The sequence below is a fragment of the Tubulanus polymorphus genome, chromosome 1, assembly GCF_964204645.1.
Source record: "Tubulanus polymorphus chromosome 1, tnTubPoly1.2, whole genome shotgun sequence".
Classification (NCBI taxonomy): Eukaryota; Metazoa; Nemertea; class Palaeonemertea; order Tubulaniformes; family Tubulanidae; genus Tubulanus; species Tubulanus polymorphus.
This window is the reverse complement of record NC_134025.1, coordinates 794,305-818,030: the sequence shown is the minus strand read 5'-3', so window position 1 is coordinate 818,030 and position 23,726 is coordinate 794,305. Positions and strand designations below refer to the sequence as shown.

The 23,726-nt window shown below is 36.3% G+C and overlaps 5 protein-coding genes across 5 annotated transcripts; all 5 read left to right on the top strand.

The window, feature by feature from the left end:
- Nucleotides 1-581: 581 nt before the first annotated feature.
- LOC141915277 (equilibrative nucleoside transporter 2-like) lies at nt 582-19,068 on the top strand. The gene is made up of 13 exons (XM_074806760.1): nt 582-894; nt 1,149-1,230; nt 1,310-1,446; nt 1,715-1,809; nt 1,889-1,939; nt 2,055-2,140; nt 2,232-2,280; nt 2,473-2,567; nt 2,853-2,951; nt 3,055-3,163; nt 3,268-3,350; nt 3,742-3,941; nt 18,942-19,068. The coding sequence occupies exons 1-13, from the start codon at nt 698-700 to the stop codon at nt 19,066-19,068; spliced, it is 1,410 nt and encodes a 469-aa protein (XP_074662861.1). The 5' UTR covers nt 582-697.
- On the top strand, nt 5,035-11,394 carry LOC141898627 (equilibrative nucleoside transporter 2-like). The gene is made up of 13 exons (XM_074784644.1): nt 5,035-5,471; nt 5,902-5,983; nt 6,098-6,234; nt 6,538-6,632; nt 6,725-6,775; nt 6,876-6,961; nt 8,883-8,931; nt 9,644-9,738; nt 10,026-10,124; nt 10,200-10,308; nt 10,544-10,626; nt 10,852-11,051; nt 11,242-11,394. The coding sequence occupies exons 1-13, from the start codon at nt 5,275-5,277 to the stop codon at nt 11,366-11,368; spliced, it is 1,410 nt and encodes a 469-aa protein (XP_074640745.1). The 5' UTR covers nt 5,035-5,274; the 3' UTR covers nt 11,369-11,394.
- LOC141898620 (equilibrative nucleoside transporter 2-like) lies at nt 11,690-14,752 on the top strand. Its single transcript, XM_074784631.1, has 13 exons — nt 11,690-12,057; nt 12,305-12,386; nt 12,461-12,597; nt 12,872-12,966; nt 13,045-13,095; nt 13,175-13,260; nt 13,398-13,446; nt 13,530-13,624; nt 13,702-13,794; nt 13,919-14,027; nt 14,131-14,213; nt 14,301-14,500; nt 14,596-14,752. Exons 1-13 carry the CDS (start codon nt 11,852-11,854, stop codon nt 14,720-14,722), a joined length of 1,413 nt encoding a protein of 470 aa, XP_074640732.1. The 5' UTR covers nt 11,690-11,851; the 3' UTR covers nt 14,723-14,752.
- Nucleotides 15,111-15,979, top strand: LOC141898641 (uncharacterized). The gene is made up of 3 exons (XM_074784662.1): nt 15,111-15,376; nt 15,687-15,768; nt 15,853-15,979. Exons 1-3 carry the CDS (start codon nt 15,162-15,164, stop codon nt 15,916-15,918), a joined length of 363 nt encoding a protein of 120 aa, XP_074640763.1. The 5' UTR covers nt 15,111-15,161; the 3' UTR covers nt 15,919-15,979.
- A 770-nt stretch (nt 19,069-19,838) lies between the features above and the next one.
- On the top strand, nt 19,839-23,166 carry LOC141898615 (equilibrative nucleoside transporter 3-like). Its single transcript, XM_074784623.1, has 13 exons — nt 19,839-20,149; nt 20,287-20,368; nt 20,489-20,625; nt 20,844-20,938; nt 21,019-21,069; nt 21,202-21,287; nt 21,373-21,421; nt 21,509-21,603; nt 21,723-21,818; nt 22,136-22,244; nt 22,314-22,396; nt 22,723-22,922; nt 23,014-23,166. Exons 1-13 carry the CDS (start codon nt 19,941-19,943, stop codon nt 23,138-23,140), a joined length of 1,419 nt encoding a protein of 472 aa, XP_074640724.1. The 5' UTR covers nt 19,839-19,940; the 3' UTR covers nt 23,141-23,166.
- Nucleotides 23,167-23,726: the final 560 nt, after the last annotated feature.

The following is a 23,726-nucleotide window of genomic DNA, read 5'->3' as shown; positions in this document are numbered from 1 at the left end:
TTGAAAATAATGTTTGAATAAATTAAACAAAACAGTATATAGCATTCAATGATTTGGGAAGCAACAAAATGACTGGACATAAATACTGACACGGTTTCGTACGAATAGCTTCGAGTTATCCACCTAGCCACTTTGGTATAGCTACTCAAAGAAATTTGAGATTTAAATTATCTTTAAAAAGTTTTTACCCAACAGGTCCGTACCGATATTGTGATATTGTAGCTATTTTAGAATGTATTTTGATGGACTTTGCTTCATTACAAACAACAGCAGATTGTGTTAATAGTGCAGGGTTTCTTCTAAATATGACCGGACAATTCTATTCTGACGGCGGACCGCTCTCCCATCACGGACCTCGCCGACTGAGTGTCTGTATGTAACTTGAAATGACATTTTTTTTAAACTTATTTCCTACCTATTACGATCACTTACGTTTGTTATCTGAAATACTTACGAAATGAACTGCGCAATATCGGCGATAGTCTAGTGTTCAAGTGTTTTGAAACTAGGGTACCCGAAGATCGTCTGATATTCGGACTACAGTTAAAATTTTTAATTCGTATACCATTTTTCGACTATTAACCAGAGAGATTGAGATTGACAACACATTTTACACGATGCCATGAAATCGTCGCATCAAGAAGCATAGAAACATCAAGATATTTTTGTTGTATTGAAATTTTCTGGAGGATTAACGATGCCATCGAGTTACGAGGAAACTGATATTGATGCAGAAGCAACAACAACAATAAAACTGGATAGAAATAGACGAAAATATGACGATTATCGTGAAGATTCATCGATAAAAGTTCGACCGTGTGAAATCAGAGAAAATGATGATGAATCAATGAGTTTATTACCAGAAGAACATAGATCCAATCACATCAAAGATAGGTAAACCTGGTCAGATCGTGGGAATTTAATCAACCAACGATTTATAGTGCTGCTACGCAGGTGGATAGTTTCAGATATCTTCTGTTCACTGTCAAACAAATCGAAATTTATATCAAAGCGATAAACAGGGATCACTTGCATGAATTACAGATTCTTAAAATGTAATAGCTGATACTGCTCTAATAAGTTATCCCAAATGTGAACTAAAATCATTTTGAAGATTCTTTAAACGTATCTTTTCTTTCATTTTCTAGATATAATTATGTGTTTATCATAGTACTAATTGAAGGAATTGGTTTTATTTTACCCTGGCAACTTTTCATGAGTTCAAAAGCTGTAAGTTGATACCAGATAATAACCTCAGGTAGATTCGAATTGTTGAGATGAATCTCTGAGTAAATATTACATGCTTCAGTATTTTATAGATTATAAACTATTACCAGCCGGAAATGCAGATTATAGAATTAATTTTCTCAGTTATGCCGGATTAGCTTCACAAATACCGAACGCGATATTAAACTTTCTGAATTTATTTACTGAGAAAACAGGAAAGTAAGTAGACACATATTGCAGCAGCAGCAGCAGCAGCAGCAGCAGCAGCAGCAGCAGCAGCAGCAGCAGCAGCAGCAGCAGCAGCAGCAGCAGCAGCAGCAGCAGCAGCAGCAGCAGCAGCAGCAGCAGCAGCAGCAGCAGCAGCAGCAGCAGCAGCAGCAGCAGCAGCAGCAGCAGCAGCAGCAGCAGCAGCAGCAGCAGCAGCAGCAGCAGCAGTATTCAGTGAGTTAGATATGTATATAATATGTTTATATGATTGATTTTAAAGCGCGAACGCAAACGGTCGAATAACAGCGAGTATATTAATAATGAGTGGTTTGTTTGGTGTTACTGTCGCATTCGCTATTATTGACACAACTGACTGTAAGTTTTTGAACCAAATAAACCCTGCCTTCTTACCATTATATTGCCTATGGTGAAAATATGTTTTCTTTTTTTGAAGTCGAAGAGACGTTTTTCTTCATAACACTAGTGATAATTGCTTTTGTAAACAGTAAGTATTAAATGTTTCAGGTCGTATATATTTTGCTACCTTTCATTAAGATATAAATGATGTTCTTACTTTTGATTTCCATCAAAGTTGATATTTTGTCCATGATCTGTTTCAGTGTGTTCCGGTGTTTGGGGTAACTGTTTTTTCGGTGCCATCGCTCAGTTTCCATCCAGATTCCTATACGCCACAATGACAGGAATGGTGAGTTTCAGGAAATATTTTCTGTCGGTTTTTGCTTACAACAAATGTTTTGGTTATTCTTTATCTAACATCATTTCAATTATCTGCACAGCAATTTTCAGGTCTAATCGCTGCAATTCTAATGGTAGTGACCAAAACAGGTAAATATCCAACATTATGACTTGGAATACATTTATTCAAGATTGATTGAAATTTGTAATTAGTGTAAAACATACGAATAAATGGACGATAGAAACATTGTTTCGAACAAATCAACCGGATAAGCTTTAGATCCGTCGGTATGACGTCACGGTTGTCACTATCAGTTATATTTTCATCCGTTCCTTTTTCAGGAACTCCACCGAGAACGGCGGGGATATTTTTCTTCATCGGAGCAATCCTTGTTTGTCTGATGTGTTTAGTTTTCTACTTGTCTCTTCCCTGTTCGGTGAGTTTTAGCGATCGCGATTCGATTCATTTCGTAATGAAAATTTTCCACCAAAAGAAAAAAACCAATAATGAAATTCGGAGGAACAAAATTAGGCTACATGAGTTGAACATAAACAGACTATAAATTCATCGGCATTTTCGGCAAATCTCTTCATAAACTATCATTTTGAATCAACGATGAAATATCTGATATTATTTACAACATTACAAAACATTATCAAAATCAACGTCTCTTTTGAAAGGTCAAATTTTGTAACAAAATTAGTTTTTAAATTATTTTTAGCGATTTTTTAGATCTATATACATGCCTAATAAACAGGGGAAGAAGGAAGACCGACTGGCCACGTATGGAAAATTGCCTTATCTAAAAACATTGAAAACCGTAAGAAAATCATACATAATCCATCCAATTAGAAGCAATCGGTTCGAATTCTGATTTTGCAATTCCTAATGTCGGCCTATTTTTGTGTTGAATTAAATGCTAGGCTTGGTATAATCTATTTGACGTTTGGTTATTACGATTCTTGGCTTTGACTTTGTATCCGGCTGTAGTAGTAGAAATTGAACAATGTGACCCAAATTTCTTCATTCCAAGTAAGTCTATCAATAAACTCAAAGCCGATACTGATTCTAAATCCAGTTTTCAGAGATCCTCTATTCTTAAACACCCGGCACCCATTTCATTGACTTTTTTTCAGATTATCTTTATTCTGATATCATATACCTGACATATAACATATCTCTTGTTGTTGGAAACTTACTCAGTTATTATTACCGCAAGGTGAGTCGTAGTCCGTTCATTTCACGGTTGATATTCACATAGATCACATACAAATTTCGATGTTCGTCAAATCAAACTGCTGATAATGATCCGTACATACAATAAATACACGTATGGATTGATTATACGATTTAAAACCATTTTCTCAAAGTCTCTTACGAAATCAAATACTGTTAAGTATAGAATGTTCTAAAAATGTCAGATTTTTGGTAGTTCAGGGGCCGGTTCCATGGTAAGGGCTTAGACTTAAGACCAGTCTAAAACCAACTTAGTTCTATAGCCAATCTAACGACTTAAGACCAGTCTTAAGATTTGAGACCACTTTTGGTCTTAAGTCTTGACAATGGAACCGGCCCCAGTAACACTATTTTACTTTATATTATATTTTCAGCCCTCTGCAAAATACATGGGATTGACAGTTTGGCTTCGAATGTTAGCGATTCCATTCTTTTTACTGTGTAACTATAGACCTGGTAATAGGGGTAATGTACCTGTCGTATTCTTCAATGATTGGTTGTTCTGGTTTGTTTATATTGTTTACACAATATCGATTGGTCACTCTGCTGGACTTTCGATGGTTTACGCAAAACAGTACGTTACAAACAAAATCATTGATCTTGATGATCTGTCGTTATATTAAATACTCATAGCTTTCTATCGAGATGTATCTAATGAATATGATTGGTGTTGAAACTGATAGCAGTCTACAGTCCAAACTCACAATCGGAACAATATAACTAACAGCATATCGAAGAAAACCCACTATTACGAAGATTGAGTCTAAACGTCACTACTCTCTTAGTTATGAAAATATGGCTCATAGAATTGGAGCTAAACCTTTTCGTTTTGAAATTGTCTCATAGAATTAAGTCTAAACGTCACTACTCTCTTAGTTTCACATTCTGGAATTTTTCTTCAATTGAATTGCAATTTTAATGGCGATGTTTGATGCGTTGTGAATTCTTTTGTATCATTTGTAATGTTCCAGAGCGGCAGGTCAAGATAAGATGATGCAGAAAACTGCCGGTATGATGGCTGCATTTGCTCAAAGTATGGGATTCGTTTGTGGCCATGGTTTTACCCTCATTTGTAATTATCTTCTTGTTAATTTGTAGAAATATTTGTCGAATAAAACATCCATCATTTTGAATGAATCTGTATTAAAGTCAGGTTTGATTCGGAGCTATTAACATTTTAAATGTCATTGTCAGGATTAGATTAGAGCTCAGAGAACTAGCAGAGAAAGATACCTTTCAGGATTCAGACTATCAAATGTCAAGGATGGAGAGCTCGTTGAAGAAGCACAGATGAAAACTCTCAGGATTCAAAATATCAATTATTTGGCTCAGAAAAGCATCACAGAGACTCTGTCACAGGATTAAAACCGTCTGGGACGGGGAGAGCTCAGAGAAGAACTCTTGTCGCTACCATAGAAATGCCAAAAATTTGATTCCATTTGATATTTCTTCACACTGATTGTTTTGAGGTGTGGTTAAAGTTTATGTTCCCCGGCGACATTATTTTGTTGCATAATTTTGTGTGGATTGAACTGACTTAAAAAAAACCAACATAAAATCATAGACATTTTATTTTCTGAATAAATATAGATCTACGATCACCTATATACTGTTATCTGAAACACTTAAACAATCAAAGTTGCGCATTTATCTAGTTGTACCTGTACCGGTATTCTACTGTCTTAGCCGTTGTCCGTAAAGAAGGTAACTATTAGATTGTTTGGTGTTCAGAATGCGTCATGATGATCAAACACTGAAGTCTTGTTAATTCTGAATTCGCTATCAGTCTTTGACTATAATCAGGGACGGATTCAGTTCATTGGAAGTTTTGGATGAAATCGTCGCATCAAGAAGCATAGAAACATCAAGATATTTTTGTTGAATTGAAATTTTCTGGAGGATTAACGATGCCATCGAGTTACGAGGAAACTGATATTGACGCAGAAGCAACAACTAAAATAAAACCGGATAGAAATAGACGAAAATATGACGATTATCGTGAAGATTCATCGATAAAAGTTCGACCGTGTGAAATCAGAGAAAATGATGATGAATCAATGAGTTTATTACCACAAGAACACAGATCTAATCACATCAAAGATAGGTAAGTCTGATCGGTAGATCTGATTGGTAAGTCTGGTAGGTAAGTCTGATTGGTAGATCTGATTGGTAAGTCTGGTAGGTAAGTCTGATTGGTAGATCTGATTGGTAAGTCTGGTAGGTAAGTCTGATTGGTAGATCTGATTGGTAAGTCTGGTAGGTAAGTCTGATTGGTAGATCTGATCGGTAAGTCTGGTACCACGTAGGTAGATCTGAACGCTAGATGAGGTTTAATTTTACGAATGATGTCAGATCGCTAACCATTTTTCAGATGTCTACCGTCTAAAATCATGAACTTGTGAGATTTAAATCAATGCGGAAACAACACCCTCGAACAGTATAGAATTTTGAAATGTTATTGGTGGATGAGAACATTTTTCGAACATTGAATTTATTCAATCATTTTAATATCTATTTTCATTTTCATATTCCAGATACAACTATGTGTTTATCGTAGCATTAATTCAAGGAATGGGTTTTATTTTACCCTGGCATTTGTTCATGTGTTCAAAAGCTGTAAGTAATGGAGGCATATTTTATCATTTGCTAATCTTAACAATGAACTGTACACGATCTTCTCAATCAGATCCACTTCGTGACATCTTTGTTAATGAATATTTCTTGTTTCAGTATTTTATAGATTATAAACTATTACCAGCCGGAAATGCAGATTATAGAATTAATTTCCTCAGTTATGCCGGATTAGCTTCACAAATACCGAACGCGATATTAAACTTTCTGAATTTATTCACTGAAAAAACAGGAAAGTAAGTAGACACAGCAGCAGCAGCAGCAGCAGCAGCAGCAGCAGCAGCAGCAGCAGCAGCAGCAGCAGCAGCAGCAGCAGCAGCAGCAGCAGCAGCAGCAGCAGCAGCAGCAGCAGCAGCAGCAGCAGCAGCAGCAGCAGCAGCAGCAGCAGCAGCAGCAGCAGCAGCAGCAGCAGCAGCAGCAGCAGCAGCAGCAGCAGCAGCAGCAGCAGCAGCAGCAGCAGCAGCAGCAGCAGCAGTAGCAGCAGCAGTATTCAGTGAGTTAGATATGTATATAATATGTTTATATGATTGATTTTAAAGCGCGAACGCAAACGGTCGAATAACAGCGAGTATATTAATAATGAGTGGTTTGTTTGGTGTTACTGTCGCATTCGCTATTATTGACACAACTGACTGTAAGTTTTTCGCTTCAAGTTCTCGCTTCAGAATTCATTTATTTTTTTAAATGTATCCGAAGAGCTTTTTCTCTTTTTTCCTTATCTTAAAGTTGAAGAAACATTCTTTTTCGTAACACTAGGAACAATCGCTATTTTTAACAGTGAGTTCATTACAAGCTTTCATTCAGATACAGATTAAACTAATATGTTCCTAATCTCTCAATAATCTGAGTGATTGATTTTGACGATGATATGTTTCAGTGTGTACAGGAGTTTGGGGTAACAGTTTATTCGGAATAATCGCCCAATTTCCATCCAGATATACAAATGCCGTTATAACTGGCATGGTATGTTGAACTTTAGATAACTTTAAACAATAAACCATTTTACAGTTGCTAGCCGCCATTTTGTTAGGGTACTTTTGTCCCGTATTGTTGGGTCATTTTTTTCTCTTTTTTAAAAACTATCCGTGATGTGTATTGTATCATATTTCATCTGTCGATGGATGGATTTTGACAGTTTCAGCAACATTCAAACCGCGTGAATCTCTCTTTTTCAGTTATGTAAAAATCATTTCTCAAATTTACAACAATGCGACATGAGAGCGATATAAAAATCGGTGGTCAGTTTTTGCCGTGCGCATAGAAATCCAGGGTACTGACATTTGAAGTTCGTTATTTTCAGAAATAATTTTCTAAAAAATCCAAACATTTCAAGCACTGTGCGCATAAACACCCCCTTTCAGGTGAACTTTGAAATTTTAAGATATCTTGCCTAGTTTTTTTCCTATGGCACTTTAACTGCAGCGCGTGTATTGTCATTCCGAGATTTGGCGCTGTTTTCTTTGCCTGTATTTCAGTATATGGGTGTTATTTCTTCATTTTCACTACACTTGTCTCTACGGAAAATGGTTTTAATTGTTGGTACGAGTATCAGGTTTAAATATTACGGCATTAATACTGTATTCCGTTCTCCGGCGCTAGTTCGTAATGGCTGTAATGGTAGCCGCTTTTATGGCAGGCAGAGGCTTACGTACATGCACCCAAGAAAACCCAAAATATCACTCTTTTGTTGTAAATGCAATCCACACACTTCTTGCGTTTTTGTGATGGTAGATGTCACTTTTTACTTTTTATCACGTGCGTCTGGCATTCGAACTTGATACTTGATATTTCACCACCAAAACAAGAAAACGTTTTCCTATATTTTCTTCCCAATCTAATCAATCTTGAGTGTACTCAAAGAAAGTATTCATAGAAAGTAGCTGAATATTTGCCCCACCCCATTTGTCCAGCTTTTTGACCACGTCTCCATCCATCTAATTTCAGTAGATTTTTATGTAAATTTATTGATAGACTACTGATTTAAATGGTCATCATACTCGATTTTGAGTGTAATATTTCTTTTCTTCTTCCATCTCAATATAGGCCCATATATTCTCTTCCCGCGCGCAACTTCGAATGCGTGATCAAAATGCCGCTCAGTCTCGCTGCTAAAACTGGTCAGAAAAATCCCTTAAACCCCAACATCTCTAATGTCTTCGACCTATTATATTGCATAAACGACGTGATATTTAAACCTGATACTCGTACCAACAATTAAAACTATTTTCCGTAGAGACAAGTGTAGTGAAAATGAAGAAATAACACCCATATACTGAAATACAGGCAAAGAAAACAGCGCCAAATCTCGGAATGACAATACACGCGCTGCAGTTAAAGTGCCATAGGAAAAAAACTAGGCAAGATATCTTAAAATTTCAAAGTTCACCTGAAAGGGGGTGTTTATGCGCACAGTGCTTGAAATGTTTGGATTTTTTAGAAAATTATTTCTGAAAATAACGAACTTCAAATGTCAGTACCCTGGATTTCTATGCGCACGGCAAAAACTGACCACCGATTTTTATATCGCTCTCATGTCGCATTGTTGTAAATTTGAGAAATGATTTTTACATAACTGAAAAAGAGAGATTCACGCGGTTTGAATGTTGCTGAAACTGTCAAAATCCATCCATCGACAGATGAAATATGATACAATACACATCACGGATAGTTTTTAAAAAAGAGAAAAAAATGACCCAACAATACGGGACAAAAGTACCCTAACAAAATGGCGGCTAGCAACTGTAAAATGGTTTATTGTGCCTGAGTTATCGAAAGAAGTGAACAATAATTAAGAGATGTTTCACATTGCTCCATTCGATGCCTCAACCCGCATCAGCATTGTACAGAAATAATCTGATGAAGTTCTATTGTGATTTTTTTGCAGGGTTTTTCTGGTTTGATCGCGACACTTTTGATGATAACAACAAAAACAGGTAACATCACTCAGATCCAACAGATGACGATATTATAAAACATATCAAACATAACCTAGATAACTGAATGTATTTGACGAGTTGCGGGAACTATGAACTGGACAGTGGACTGAATACATAAGACAGTCAGTATTGTATATCTGTGCAAGTCGAACAGTCTATCCATTACACGATAAAACATTGTTCCGAACAAATCAATCGAATAAACATTAGTTTCGGCCATTGTTCAATATGACGTCACGGTAAAATGTCATAACTATGAGTTGTTGTAAAGGCAAAACGATTGCTCAGACCCGTGGCCGAACCGGTTAGTTGATCACCACCGATACCTGGTCTCTGAGATCGAGTCTCACCCGAACTCGCTCATGTACTGATGAACTTAGATTAAGTTTAGACCACTACTTTTAAATTTCAAATTTTTTTTCTTCAAATAAATGAACTCAGTTCTTTATATGAAAGGGTAATCATAGAAATTATATCTATTGCTGAAACTGGTTTATCACTGATATATTGGACATGAAGATACTGATATGTACTGTTACGTCTTCATGACGTCATTTAAAACTGTCTGTATGTAAACGATTGGTTTATTTCAAAGAGAAGAATCAATTTCTTACGTAGTTTCAATGAAAGTTTCGGAAATCAAACTGTAAACTATAAAGAAATACGTAACCAATAACAGGATTTTTACATCCGTTATTTCTTATTTCAGGAACTCCACCTAGAACTGCAGGAATATTCTTTTTTATCTCAGCAATACTAGTTTGTCTGCTGTGTTTGATATTCTATCTGTCTCTTCCGTGGTCAGTAAGTGTCGAGTGAGGAGAAATCGCGTGACATTGATTCCATTCAATTTCGCGTATTTACAATGTCAAAAAAAAACTGAATTTCTGAGTTAAAACGATTAAGTTATTGAAACAGGTGAAAGTCTCAACTGAATAAAAGTTCTATCATCTTGAAATTTAAGAAAAGAAAATCTTTAAAATACACTTAGTCTAAATCGCCAACAATCGCTGATATTACCAATGATACGGTAAAAGAAGGCCACACGAATTACATCTCATCGGGTTTAATTTTTAGAATATTTCTTATAGCGATATTTCAGATCTACATACATGTCCGACAAACGAGGAACGAAGGAAGACAGACTGGCCACGTATGGAAAATTGCCTTATCTAAAAACATTGAAAAAAGTAAGACAAACAATTCAAATACAAGCGATGGGTTCGAATCCTGATTTTCTAACCTCTGGTGTCATTAAACGCTAGGTTTGGTATACACTATTTGACATTTGGTTATTACGAGTCTTGGGATTGGCTTTGTATCCTGCTGTATTAGTAGAAATTGAACAATGTGACCCAAATTTCTTCATTCCAAGTAAGTCTATCTAAAATCTCAAAGCCGATACTGATTCTTTAACTCCTGTAAACCAGGGGCCGGTTGCATAGTCATGGCTTTAAGACCAGTCTAAGACCAACTTAGTCCTATAGCCAATCAAACCCCAACAAGTCTAAAGATTTAAGACCCCTTTTGGTCTTAAGTCACGACTGTGCAACTGGTCCCAGCTTTTCTACTGTAAGACACTTAATCGATCTTCATCGTCTGTTTTCAGATCATCTTTATTCTGATATCATTTATCTGACATATAACATATGTATGATTGCCGGAAACTTGCTCAGTTATCCCTACCCTAAGGTGAGTCTTATTGTAGAAATTCAGATGAATTTTCAAATTGGGGTCAGTTTCCTAGTTATGGCTTTAGATTTGAGACCAGTCTAAGACCATCTTAGTTCTATAGCCAATCTAACAATTGAGTCTTGAGTTTTGAGTCTTGAGTCACGACTGGGATATCGGTTTGGTCATGCCACCAGCACTCACGGAGGCAAAATAATTTGTCTATTTTACTTATTAAATTTTCAGCCCTCCGCTAAATACATGGGATTGACAATTTGGCTTCGAATGTTAGCGATTCCATTCTTTTTACTGTGTAACTATAGACCTGGTAATAGGGGTAATGTACCTGTCGTATTCTTCAATGATTGGTTGTTCTGGTTTGTTCTTATTGCTTACACGGTATCATCAGGTCATGCGTCTGGTCTCACTATGATCTATGCAAAACAGTAAGTTTATAAATCAAAATTTCTGATCTATAAAATCTTTTAATCTTTGATAAAACACTCTGAGTCCGTGTTGTAAACTGGGATTTTTTAACGATGTTCAAAAATTCCATTATGAAAATGAGAAATAGTCTGAAATGTTTCCCAGGGCTCCTAGTTTTATTTCAAACGTCAATTATTTGTAATGTTCCAGAGCGGCAGGTCAAGATAAGATGATGCAGAAAACTGCTGGTATGATGGCTGCATTTGCTCAAAGTATTGGATTCGTTTTCGCTCATGGTTTTACTCTTATTTGTAATTATGTTCTTGTTAATTTGTAGAAATATTCTTTGAATAAAACATTTGATATTTCACAACATGTGTCGTTGACTTTTAACGTTTAACACGAAAATGTCACTTCTCCAAACCAAAGGTGGATGGGGTGGAGTGCTCCAGAGAGAAAACCGTAAGAAAGAAACTCCGTCACTGTCAGGGTGTTGGTTCAAACTATCAATTGTCGGGGGTGGAGAGCTCGAAGAAGAACCACAGAAAAAAAATTCCTGCTCGGGCCTTGTTATTTTCCTATCTGCAATAAAAATAGTGACTTTTATCATTTCAAGTGATCTATTGTAATCAATAGACTGTGTACAGACTGGTATAGGTAAGCACTGTGGTAAAATAGTGCGGTTTGATCTGGTGGTTGTCTTATGATTATTAATTGGTAACATTACGTGGTTTCGATGTCTTTTGTACATTGAAACTCGTTCAACACTCATCGACTTCAATATCTGTTCTGTTGAAAATTGGTGTTTATCTGATAATCAATGATGTCACCTACGGATTACGAGGAATCCGATATTGATGCAATACAAACAAAAACAAAACTGGATGGAAATAAAAGACGAAAATATAATAATGATTATGGTGAGGATTGTAAAATTGAACCGTGTGAAATCAGAGAAAACGACGATGAAACTACGAGTTTATTATTGGTTCAAAAAGTCGACGACAAAAATTCAAGTAAAGACAGGTAAATTATCTGATACCTGAGATTGAGAATACATTATCTCATACCTGAGATTGAGAATACATTATCTCATACCTGAGATTGAGAATACATTATCTCATACCTGAGATTGAGAATACATTATCTATTGATTGGGAATACGGCTGAGATATCGAGATTTGCTCAGATGGATCGAATAACCAGCTAATTACTACAATATTTTGTAAGGTTAGAATTTTGTGGATTATGAAAGATTCTTTTTCTATTCTAGATATAATTACGTGTTTATCATTGCATTAATTGAAGGAATGGGTATCATTTTACCCTGGCATCTTTTCATGAGTTCAAAAGCTGTAAGTTGACATCGAATATGTAATTGGACTCGAATTTTCGAGATGAATCTCTGAATGAATATTCTATTTTGCAGTATTTTATAGATTATAAACTATTACCAGCCGGAAATGCAGATTATAGAATTAATTTTCTCAGTTATGCCGGATTAGCTTCACAAATACCGAACGCGATATTAAACTTTCTGAATCTATTCACTGAAAAAACAGGAAAGTAAGTAGACACATATTTCAGCAGCAGCAGCAGCAGCAGCAGCAGCAGCAGCAGCAGCAGCAGCAGCAGCAGCAGCAGCAGCAGCAGCAGCAGCAGCAGCAGCAGCAGCAGCAGCAGCAGCAGCAGCAGCAGCAGCAGCAGCAGCAGCAGCAGCAGCAGCAGCAGCAGCAGCAGCAGCAGCAGCAGCAGCAGCAGCAGCAGCAGCAGCAGCAGCAGCAGCAGTATTCAGTGAGTTAGATATGTATATAATATGTTTATATGATTGATTTTAAAGCGCGAACGCAAACGGTCGAATAACAGCGAGTATATTAATAATGAGTGGTTTGTTTGGTGTTACTGTCGCATTCGCTATTATTGATACAACTGACTGTAAGTTTTACATCTAAGTCCGATTTATTGTTGCGTGAAATACAACAATTTATGTAATGTCGTTTCATTTCTTTTCAGTTGAAGAAACATTTTTCTTCATAACATTACTAATGATTGCCCTGGTGAACAGTGAGTATAGGATTACAGTAATGATTAGAGGCTTCTCCCATTGAGTGTTTATTGATATTTAGTCTGTGATATGTTTCAGTGTGTACCGGTGTTTGGGGTAACAGTTTTTTCGGTGCCATCGCTCAGTTTCCGCCCAGGTTCCTGAATGCTACTATGACCGGGATGGTAAGTAATAATATATCTTAATGATGGATCTCAAATCCAAGATTACTTTCTGGCCGTTTAGAATTCACAAACAGGTGCATAGATAGAGGGCATGCATCGAATAAAAATTTTGATATACGTGATGTTTCATTATTCAGCAAATTGCTGGAACGGTCGCTGCGACTCTATTGGTTTTGACCAAAACGGGTAAATAACGCACAGTGATTTCAGTTATTGATATAATGTTTATAGAAATAGTTAATAGTTACAGGTATCTGTGTTTGTTTCAGGAACTCCACCTAGAACAGCCGGGATATTCTACTTTATCTCAGCGATACTCGTCTGTCTAATGTGTTTAGTATTCTATCTGTCTCTACCCTGTTCAGTAGGTCTTTTCTTTATAGTTCATCCATCTCAATCTCAGTTGTTTTGAAAAATGAAACTTCACCGTTTTGTTTTTAGCGTTATTTCAGAAGTACATATTCTGAATCGGGGACAAAAGAAGAAAGATTGGCCTCGTATGAAAGACTACCTTACATCAAAACATTCAAAAGGGTACGAAAAGAGCTACAATACGAACCATTATTTGAGGCGATTTAGTTCCAGATACATATTTATGAACATGATTGTACAAATGTAAGAATATCAAGAATTATGATTAGTTTTTTTTCCCGTACAGATCTGGTATAATTTGTTTGATGCGTGGTTATTGCGTGTGATCGCTATGACTTTGTATCCGGCTGTATTTGTAGAAATAGAACAATGTGACCCGAATTTCTTCATTTCAAGTAAGGTTATGTACGCTTGATATTGATTATGAATGGGAAATCTTATTCAATTCTAAGACGACCAACCCTTAACAATAATCATGATAACTTTATTGCTTTTTAGAGGAGCAATATTCAGATGCAATTTACCTCATTTATAACATGTTGGTTCTTGTTGGAAATTTGCTCAGCTATCCTTTCCCTAAGGTGAGTTGGAATCAGATCTTTGCAAGAATTTGAACACAATTTCTAAACGCTGAAACATGTAAGGTGTATGAATTCATATATTTTCAGCCCTCCGCTAAATACATGGGATTGATAGTTTGGCTTCGAATGTTAGCGATTCCATTCTTTTTCCTGTGTAACTATAGACCTGGTAATAGAGGTAATGCACCTGTCGTATTCTTCAATGATTGGTTGTTCTGGTTTGCGATGATAATTTATACGTTAGCGAATGGTCACGCCACGGGACTCACAATAGTTTATGCAAAACAGTAAGTCGCTGAATTTGAAAATTTTTCGCTAATATTTCAATATATCAAATATTTCGCAGTTCAATGGGGCAGTTCAATTTTTGTTTTCTCTCCAGAGCGGCAGGTGAAGATAAAATGATGCAGAAAACTGCTGGTATGATGGCTGCATTTGCTCAAAGTATTGGATTCGTTTGCGCTCATGGTTCAACTCTTATTTGTAATTATCTTCTCGTTAATTTGTAAAGATATATTCCTCCAATAATACATTTTACTTTTGCTGAATTTTGTGTTAAGTTCTTATGATGTTATCACTATAAATGAAGAGGAATCCATCAGAAGAATCTCACGGGATCTAAAGAGGGATGAATGCTGAATATTTCTTGTTCAGTGAGCTGTTGAAATATATCCAAACACCCGTTCTAGACCTCAATTCAAGCCAGATATAATTTTCAAGATAAAAATCCAACCTTAACCTATCGTTTCTGACTGTAGAATCTTCATATGTCATAAATAGATATATATATATATATATTAATGACACAGATAATAATCTTCATGAACTCGTGTTTGTTCTTATCAGATTCACGTCATGCGTTGTATGTATTGTTTAGTTAAACAGTGAAACCTATTACGGTGAGGACATTTTTCTAAATCATTTCTTATTTTTAAACTGTAACACACTATGTCAACTACGGATTACGAGGAATTTGATATCGGTAACGATTCGACAAGGATAAAACAGGATAAAAATGAACATAAAAAATATAATGTTTATTTTGAAAAATCAACGATTAAATTTCAACCGAGTGAAATCAGAGAAAATGATGATGATATTGATGAAACGACGAGTTTATTACTAGTTCAAAAAACAGATCGAACTAACACAATTAAAGACAGGTAAACGATCTAAACATGAAGACCTAGTAGTGGTGCCACTAACCTGTTATAAAACTTCTACTCCTTCTTTTATATAACATCTTCTTTGCTTAAACATCTTTATATAATGGAAGTCATCATCATCTGGGTGATATGGCTTAGATAGACTGTTTCAGTCTCTCCGTGTAGCCCCATTATCCTGTTACATTTTTTTCGTCTAATCATACTTATTATATCGTTCAATAATGTAACATCGTATGAAAATAAATTTCATTTTCAATTTCAATTTCATCTTGTTTCTGCTATTAGAATTGATGGCTGTTTATTTCAGATTTAATTACGTGTTTTTCGTAGCATTAATTGAAGGAATGGGTATCATTTTACCCTGGCATTTGTTCATGTGTTCAAAAGCTGTAAGTTAACATCGAATATGTTATTGGACTCGAATTTTCGAGATGAATCTCTGAATGAATATTTCATGTTTTAGTATTTTATAGATTACAAACTATTACCAGCCGGAAATGCAGATTATAGAATTAATTTCCTCAGTTATGCCGGATTAGCTTCACAAATACCGAACGCGATATTAAACTTTCTGAATTTATTCACTGAAAAAACAGGAAAGTAAGTAGACACATATTTCAGCAGCAGCAGCAGCAGCAGCAGCAGCAGCAGCAGCAGCAGCAGCAGCAGCAGCAGCAGCAGCAGCAGCAGCAGCAGCAGCAGCAGTATTCAGTGAGTTAGAGATGTAAATGATATGTTTATATGATTGATTTTAAAGCGCGAACGCAAACGGTCGAATAACAGCGAGTATATTAATAATGAGTGGTTTGTTTGGTGTTACTGTCGCATTCGCTATCGTTGATACCAATAACTGTAAGTTTTGTACAACCCAAGATTAATAATCACATCGTCAAATATTCTTAAAGTATACAAATTTATGTTTCTTTTTGAAGTTGAAGAACCATTTTTCTTCATAACACTAGTAATAATTGCTTTTGTAAACAGTAAGTATTAAATGTTTCAGGTATAAATTTCATCAAATATTTTTCTACCTTTCACTAAAATTTAAGTGATGTTCTAACTTTGAATTTCCATCAAAAGCGGATATTAATCAATGATCTGTTTCAGTGTGTACCGGTGTTTGGGGTAACTGTTTTTTCGGTGCCATCGCCCAGTTTCCATCCAGATTCCTATACGCCACAATGACAGGAATGGTGAGTTTCAGGAAATATTTTCTGTCGGTTTTTGTTTAGAACAAATGTGGTAATTCTGTATCTAACATCATTTCAATCATCTGCACAGCAATTTTCAGGTCTAATCGCTGCAATTCTAATGGTAGTGACCAAAACAGGTAAACATCCAACATTATGACTTGGAATACATTTATTCAAGATTGATTGAAATTTGTAATTAGTGTAAAACATACGAATAAATGGACGATAGAAACATTGTTTAGAGCAAATCAACCGGATAAGCTTTAGATCCGTCGGTATGACGTCACGGTTGTCACTATCAGTTAGACCAATCGCCATGCCCTGAAACGGGTTATTCGATCTCCTACTTACGAGACCCAGGTTCCCAGATTAGGTTTAATGTATCATTCTAAAATGTTTATCTTAATGAAAACAGCTTGTATATACGAATAGCTATTTTGTAAATATTGAATGTTATGATTCTGTACTATTGTTTACGACGTTTTCTTATCTGTTGTAAATCGTAATATATTTTACTGTGAAAAATTCGCATTGGAGTTCAACCTTGACCCCTTTAAATGATAACTGCATATTTTCATCCGTTCCTTTTTTAGGAACTCCACCGAGAACGGCGGGGATATTTTTCTTCATCGGAGCAATCCTTGTTTGTCTAATGTGTTTAGTTTTCTATTTGTCTCTTCCCTGTTCGGTAAGTAAAATGCAATACTAGAATTCTCAGAAGCTGGAATTTTATAACTTGTCTAGTTTGTAAATTACGTTATTATTTTGTTTTTAGCGTTATTTTAGAAGTACATACTCTGAATCAGGGGCAAAAGAAGAAAGAGTGGCTTCGTATGAAAGACTGCCTTATATCAAAACATTTAAAAGGGTATAAAACAAGCTAAAATTACAACATCTGAAGTTTTATTTGCATGAAATACTTACTTATTTCAATTGTTTGCGCATTCCATTACTTCATTTTCCAGATTTTCCATTTCATCTTAAGTTATGACATAATGAAAATATTAGAAATATCAGCTGCAGTTTTTTGAAACCTTATTTATGTTATTTCGTGATTCTGGATGACTATATTCGATGAAATCAATTATCAAACTGTTATTTCTCTTTCCCGTTTAGATCTGGTTTAATCTATTTGATCTATGGTTATTACGTGTTATTTGCATGACTTTATATCCGGCGATTTTTGTAGAAATTCAACAATGCGACCCGAATTTCTTCATTTCCAGTAAGTAGGAAACTTCAATGGTGTTTCTATATGACATTCAGTAAGATCCATTAATTCTGTATATTGAATCTTAAATCGGTTAATTTTCAGAGGAACACTATTCAGATGTAATCTATATCGTCTATAATATTTGTATCGTTGTTGGAAACCTCATCAGCTATCCCTACCCTAAGGTTAGTAGTCAAACTCAATTCAATCTAGATTTAACTTAAATCGTGAATTAATTTAGCCTCTTAAGTCGGATCCGATGAACTCAGAGATAACCGTTTAACTTGTGTATTTGTTGAAATATTTCTGTGACATTATGTGAAATGTGTAACATCTTCTAATTCGGATGTCACTCTCAAGCCGGGCAGTTTCATGGCCCCCATAGCTTCCGACTTGAGCGGAGTCTTCTGTACCATCCCGCACAGATATCACTCTCAGGTCAAAATATCCGACTTGAGCAGAATAATCTACTTGAATATACATAATGTATGTACGATGCAATTTGATTTTTTCAGCCCTCTGCTAAATACATGGGATTGACAGTTTGGCTTCGGGTTTTAGCGATTCCGTTCTTTTTCCTGTGTAACTATAGACCTGGTAATAGGGGTAATGTACCTGTCGTATTCTTCAATGATTGGTTGTTCTGGTTCGCGATGATAATCTTTGCGTTAGCGGGCGGTCATGCGAATGGGCCCACAATGGTTTACGCGAAACAGTAAGTGATCGAAAATGCAACTTAAATTCTATGCAATGATCGATCAATGAAATTTGCTTTGCCAAATGCCTTCAAACTGATACAATTATTAAATTCTAAGGGCAAACAGCTCTGTAACCTGTCTCGCTTTATACAGCAAGGATCAAAGTTTCTCTAACTCATATTAAATATGTACTGTTCAATGCCCGCCTTAAGCTATTGTTGATTGATAAGTATTCATGTATTTCTTTTCATTTAAACCGTGTTTGTATGAATTCTGTAAACTGCATGGATACGTGTACAATGTATGAACCTGTTTTTTGTGCTCTGTGCAAATGTAAATTTTGTGGAGCAATAAACTAATTGTAATTGTAATTGTAATTGTAATTTCAATGTAACACGTTATAACTTTAAGTAACGCTGTGTATGAAGATGTAACAGAGTGAGTTTTGTAATTTCCAGAGCGGCAGGTGAAGATAAGATGATGCAGAAAACTGCTGGTATGATGGCTGCATTTGCTCAAAGTATGGGATTCGTTTGCGCTCATATTGTAACTCTTATTTGTAATTATGTTCTTGTTAATTTGTAGCAGAAAAACTCGTTAATAAAGAATCTATATTTTTCTGAATTCCTACAGTGACTTTTTCTGAAATAAACTCATTATGTTGTTTGAGAGAGTTGATACCGGATATAGGCACAGTCAGGTCTGAAGAACAGTGGCTTAAAAAGAAGATATTAAAGAACCCAGGACCCAGTTCCACAGTTGTGAGTTAGAGTTAACTCTGAGTTAAAGTTAGTTCATTTTCAATGTTTTAACCCGGAGTCAAATCTTAACTCAGAACTGTGGAACTGGACCCTGATCTATTGTTATCAATGAGAATTGATTCTTTTAGTTGAGATTTGAACCTTACAGTCAAATCCTCCTAACGAGTTGCGTGCCCGGGTCAAGGTTAATGCTAAAATGCTGGGCCGTAGCGTACGCATCCCCGCACCCCCACCCCCACCCCCACCCCCACGCTACGGGCCTGAAATGGTGGTACTTCCCCACACGAAATTCTACAATATTCAGAGTTCAGCCACTATAGTGGTGACAGCGGGGCACAAAATCATTTTCCCATAGTTTGAAAAGCATCAAATGAAAGTTAAGTCAATTATAGACGTTTTTGCTTATGCATATAAACGCCGAGGTAAGCATTTTGTTAGTTTTTGTTATCTTTAATGATAAGACAATAACACGCTATATGAACTTTCCATAAGATTCAATCTGATTGGAGCGTCTGTGACGAAGTGCTTTATGTTTTATCAGTATAAAAACCGAGGTCAGTATTAACTGATGTTTAGTGCGTTGTGTGTTTCCGATAAATCAAACATAGACAATTCATACTCGAGTGAGAATGTGCTATTCCTTTTGAAAATAATTCATCATATTTCACTGATTAGAGTTTATCGATTAATATAACGATGCCACCTACGGATTACGAGGAATCTGATATTGATGCAAAACCGACAACTAACAAAAAACGGGATAGAAATAAAAGACGAAAATATGATGTTTATTATGACAATTCAACGATGAAAATTGGACCGAGTGAAATCAGAGAAAATGATGACGATGATGAAACAACGAGTTTATTATTGGTTCAAAATGGAACTAAAACTATTGACGACAAGTAAGTTTAAAAAAACAAAACACTTTTAGAAAAATAACAGGAATGTATGTGTCTATAGTATATATACTATGAAGATCTTGTTATTTTCTTTTCGTTGCCCAAAGTAAAAAATATAACCATGAATATGAATGTTTCAGATATAACTATGTGTTTATCATAGCATTAATAGAGGGAATTGGTTTACTTTTACCCTGGAATCTATTCATGTGTTCAAAGGCTGTAAGTTTACTGAGAAAATACGTGGAACATTTTTCTTCACTTCAAATGATAATTGATAAGGATAATGTTATCGTCGTGACCTTTTGTCACCTTACTGCATGTTAAAACTTTGATTTTCAGTATTTTATAGATTATAAACTATTACCAGCCGGAAATGCAGATTATAGAATTAATTTTCTCAGTTATGCCGGATTAGCTTCACAAATACCGAACGCGATATTAAACTTTCTGAATTTATTCACTGAAAAAACAGGAAAGTAAGTAGACATATTTCAACAGCAGCAGCAGCAGCAGCAGCAGCAGCAGCAGCAGCAGCAGCAGCAGCAGCAGCAGCAGCAGCAGCAGCAGCAGCAGCAGCAGCAGCAGCAGCAGCAGCAGCAGCAGCAGCAGCAGCAGCAGCAGCAGCAGCAGCAGCAGCAGCAGTATTCAGTGAGTTAGATATGTATATAATATGTTTATATGATTGATTTTAAAGCGCGAACGCAAACGGTCGAATAACAGCGAGTATATTAATAATGAGTGGTTTGTTTGGTGTTACTGTCGCATTCGCTATTATTGACACAACTGACTGTAAGTTTTTGAACCAAATAAACACTGCCTTCTTATCATGATGTATTGCTTATGCTGAAAATATGTTTCCTTTTTTGAAGTCGAAGAGACGTTTTTCTTCATAACACTAGTGATAATTGCTCTCATAAATAGTGAGTATTAGTTATGCTCACGGTGATGTAGACTGTTGATTTTAGTTGTTCAAATCCGGACTCATTTCAAAATACTTATAATGAGCAGATATCAGAAAAAAATTATTGATACCGTGAAATGACACGTTTCAGTGTGCACTGGTGTTTGGGGAAACTGTTATTTCGGTATCATCGCCCAGTTTCCATCCAGATTCCTGAATGCTACTATGACTGGACAGGTATGGTATGTAAAATGAATCAAGTTTATACCCAGTTTTATATCCAGGATATATCATCATTATCTTATACTCACATATACCATAGATATCGTCAGGCTTGATCACTTCAATCCTAATGGTTGTGACAAAAACAGGTAAATCAACCAAAGAATTATGAGGAATTTAATGAGGAATGTATATTTCATATTAGTGTATATGTACTGTTTTTTTTCTTTCATCAGGAGCTCCACCAAGAACTGCAGGAATATTTTTCTTTATCTCAGCAATACTAGTTTGTTTATTGTGTTTCATTTTCTATCTGTCACTACCCTGTTCAGTAAGTTACAAAAAGATGTTTACTTCAATTTGATAAATTTTGTAATGAATCGATTCGAATAGGTTTCATTATCAGCACCAGAGCGAACAATATCATTCACACGCTGCATTCTATTCTAGCTTTATTTCAGATCTATGTACAAACCAAAGTCGAATACAACGGAAGAAAGATTATCCACTTATGAAGGATTACCGTATATGAAAACATTCAAAAAGGTTTACAAACTGTTTTACAATACGTAGAATACAGACAAAGTCCGTTATAACGCTGCCATCTTTTTTATTGCAAATGCTCTCACTTAACGCAAACATTCTTCTGAGAAAGAAATTTGTTAAATCCCCATGAAAATGTTGAACCATTCAAGATTGGTTCATATCTTTCTTGGTTCCGATGAAGGCGTTGTTTCAACTGACTTCGACTGGTTTACACAGTATCACTTACAGAAAGTCGAATGAATTATATTTTCAAACAAATTCAACACAGAATCTGTGCTCGTGAATTAAAATAATGCGCTCTATTTTTCCCAAGCCAGACTTGGTATAATCTGTTTGATGTGTGGTTACTACGAGTGGTGTCACTCGCTCTTTATCCGGCAATATTAGTAGAAATCGAACAATGCGACCCAAATTTCTTCATTCCAAGTAAGTTCCACAACAACCAATTCCTCTTGTAAGTATCAGTAATTATGTAATACTTTCCTCTTTTTTCAGGCCATCTTTATTCGGATGTTATATATATAATGTTCAGCATTTGTAACATCACCGGTGGTTTAATGAGTTTTCCGTTCCCAAAGGTAAAACTCTCCCTCTGCCTCCTCTCTCCCTCAGCCTCCTCTCTCCCTCCCTCTCCCTCTCTCCCTCCCTCCCCCTATCCCCTCCCCCTCCCCTCCCCTCCCCTCTCCCTCCCCCTCTCCCTCTCCCTCTCCTCTCCCTATCCCTCTCCCTCTCTCTCCTCTCCCTCTCCCTCCTCCCTCTCCCTCTCCCTCCTCTCTCTCCTCTCCCTCTCCCTCTCCCTCTCTCTCTCCCTCTGCCTCTGCCTCTGCCTCTGCCTCTGCCTCTTGTCTCTATCCCTAATCTCCAACAACTAACAATAAAAGTCAATCGATTCGTATGTTTTCAGCCCTCCGCTAAATACATGGGATTGACAGTTTGGCTTCGACTTTTGGCGATTCCATTCTTTTTACTGTGTAACTATAGACCTGGTAATAGGGGTAATGTACCTGTCGTATTCTTCAATGATTGGTTGTTCTGGTTTGTCCTGATAGTTTATACAGTAGCGAATGGTCACGCTGCTGGTCTCACGATGGTTTACGCAAAACAGTAAGTCACTGAATTTGAGAATCTTTCGCTAATATTTCAATACATCAAATATTTCGCTACTAGGGCAGTTCAATTTTTGTTTTCTCTCCAGAGCGGCAGGTGAAGATAAGATGATGCAGAAAACTGCTGGTATGATGGCTGCATTTGCTCAAAGTATTGGATTCGTTTTTGCTCATATGACAACTCTTATTTGTAATTATCTCCTTGTAAATTTGTAGCAATATTCTTTCAATAAAATATTTTAAATTTACTAGAATTTCTGTTGGGCTGAGATGTAAAGTCCTGGGACCCGTTTCACGATCTCATTCAGATCGGTAAGCCTAATTTATTGGAAACAAGGCTCGATTATACAAGCCATTTTAAATTTCGCGGGGAGACATGTTAAGCCAATCATCGAACGGCTCAATCGGATACAAATTGTGGTACGGTCAACTAGCGGAATCAGAGTTGGCCTAATTCCAATAGAGAATGTACAGGGATGTCCCGGGTTGGAACCTAGTAATTACTGATACTGATTCAGAGTGGTCCTGATGTTGAATAGAGGATGTACAGGGATGTCCCGGGTTCGAAACCAGTAATTACTGATGCTGACTCAGAGTGGTCCTGATACTGAATAGAGGATGTTCAAGGATGCCCCGAGTTCGAAGGCAGTAATAACTGACACTGATTCAGAGTGGTCCTGATGCTGAATAGAGGATGTAAGGGTGCCCCCGAGTTCGAACCCAGTTATTACTGATACCGACTCAGATTGGTCCTGATGATAAAAAGAGGATGTACAGCGATGTCCCGGGTTCGAACCCAGTA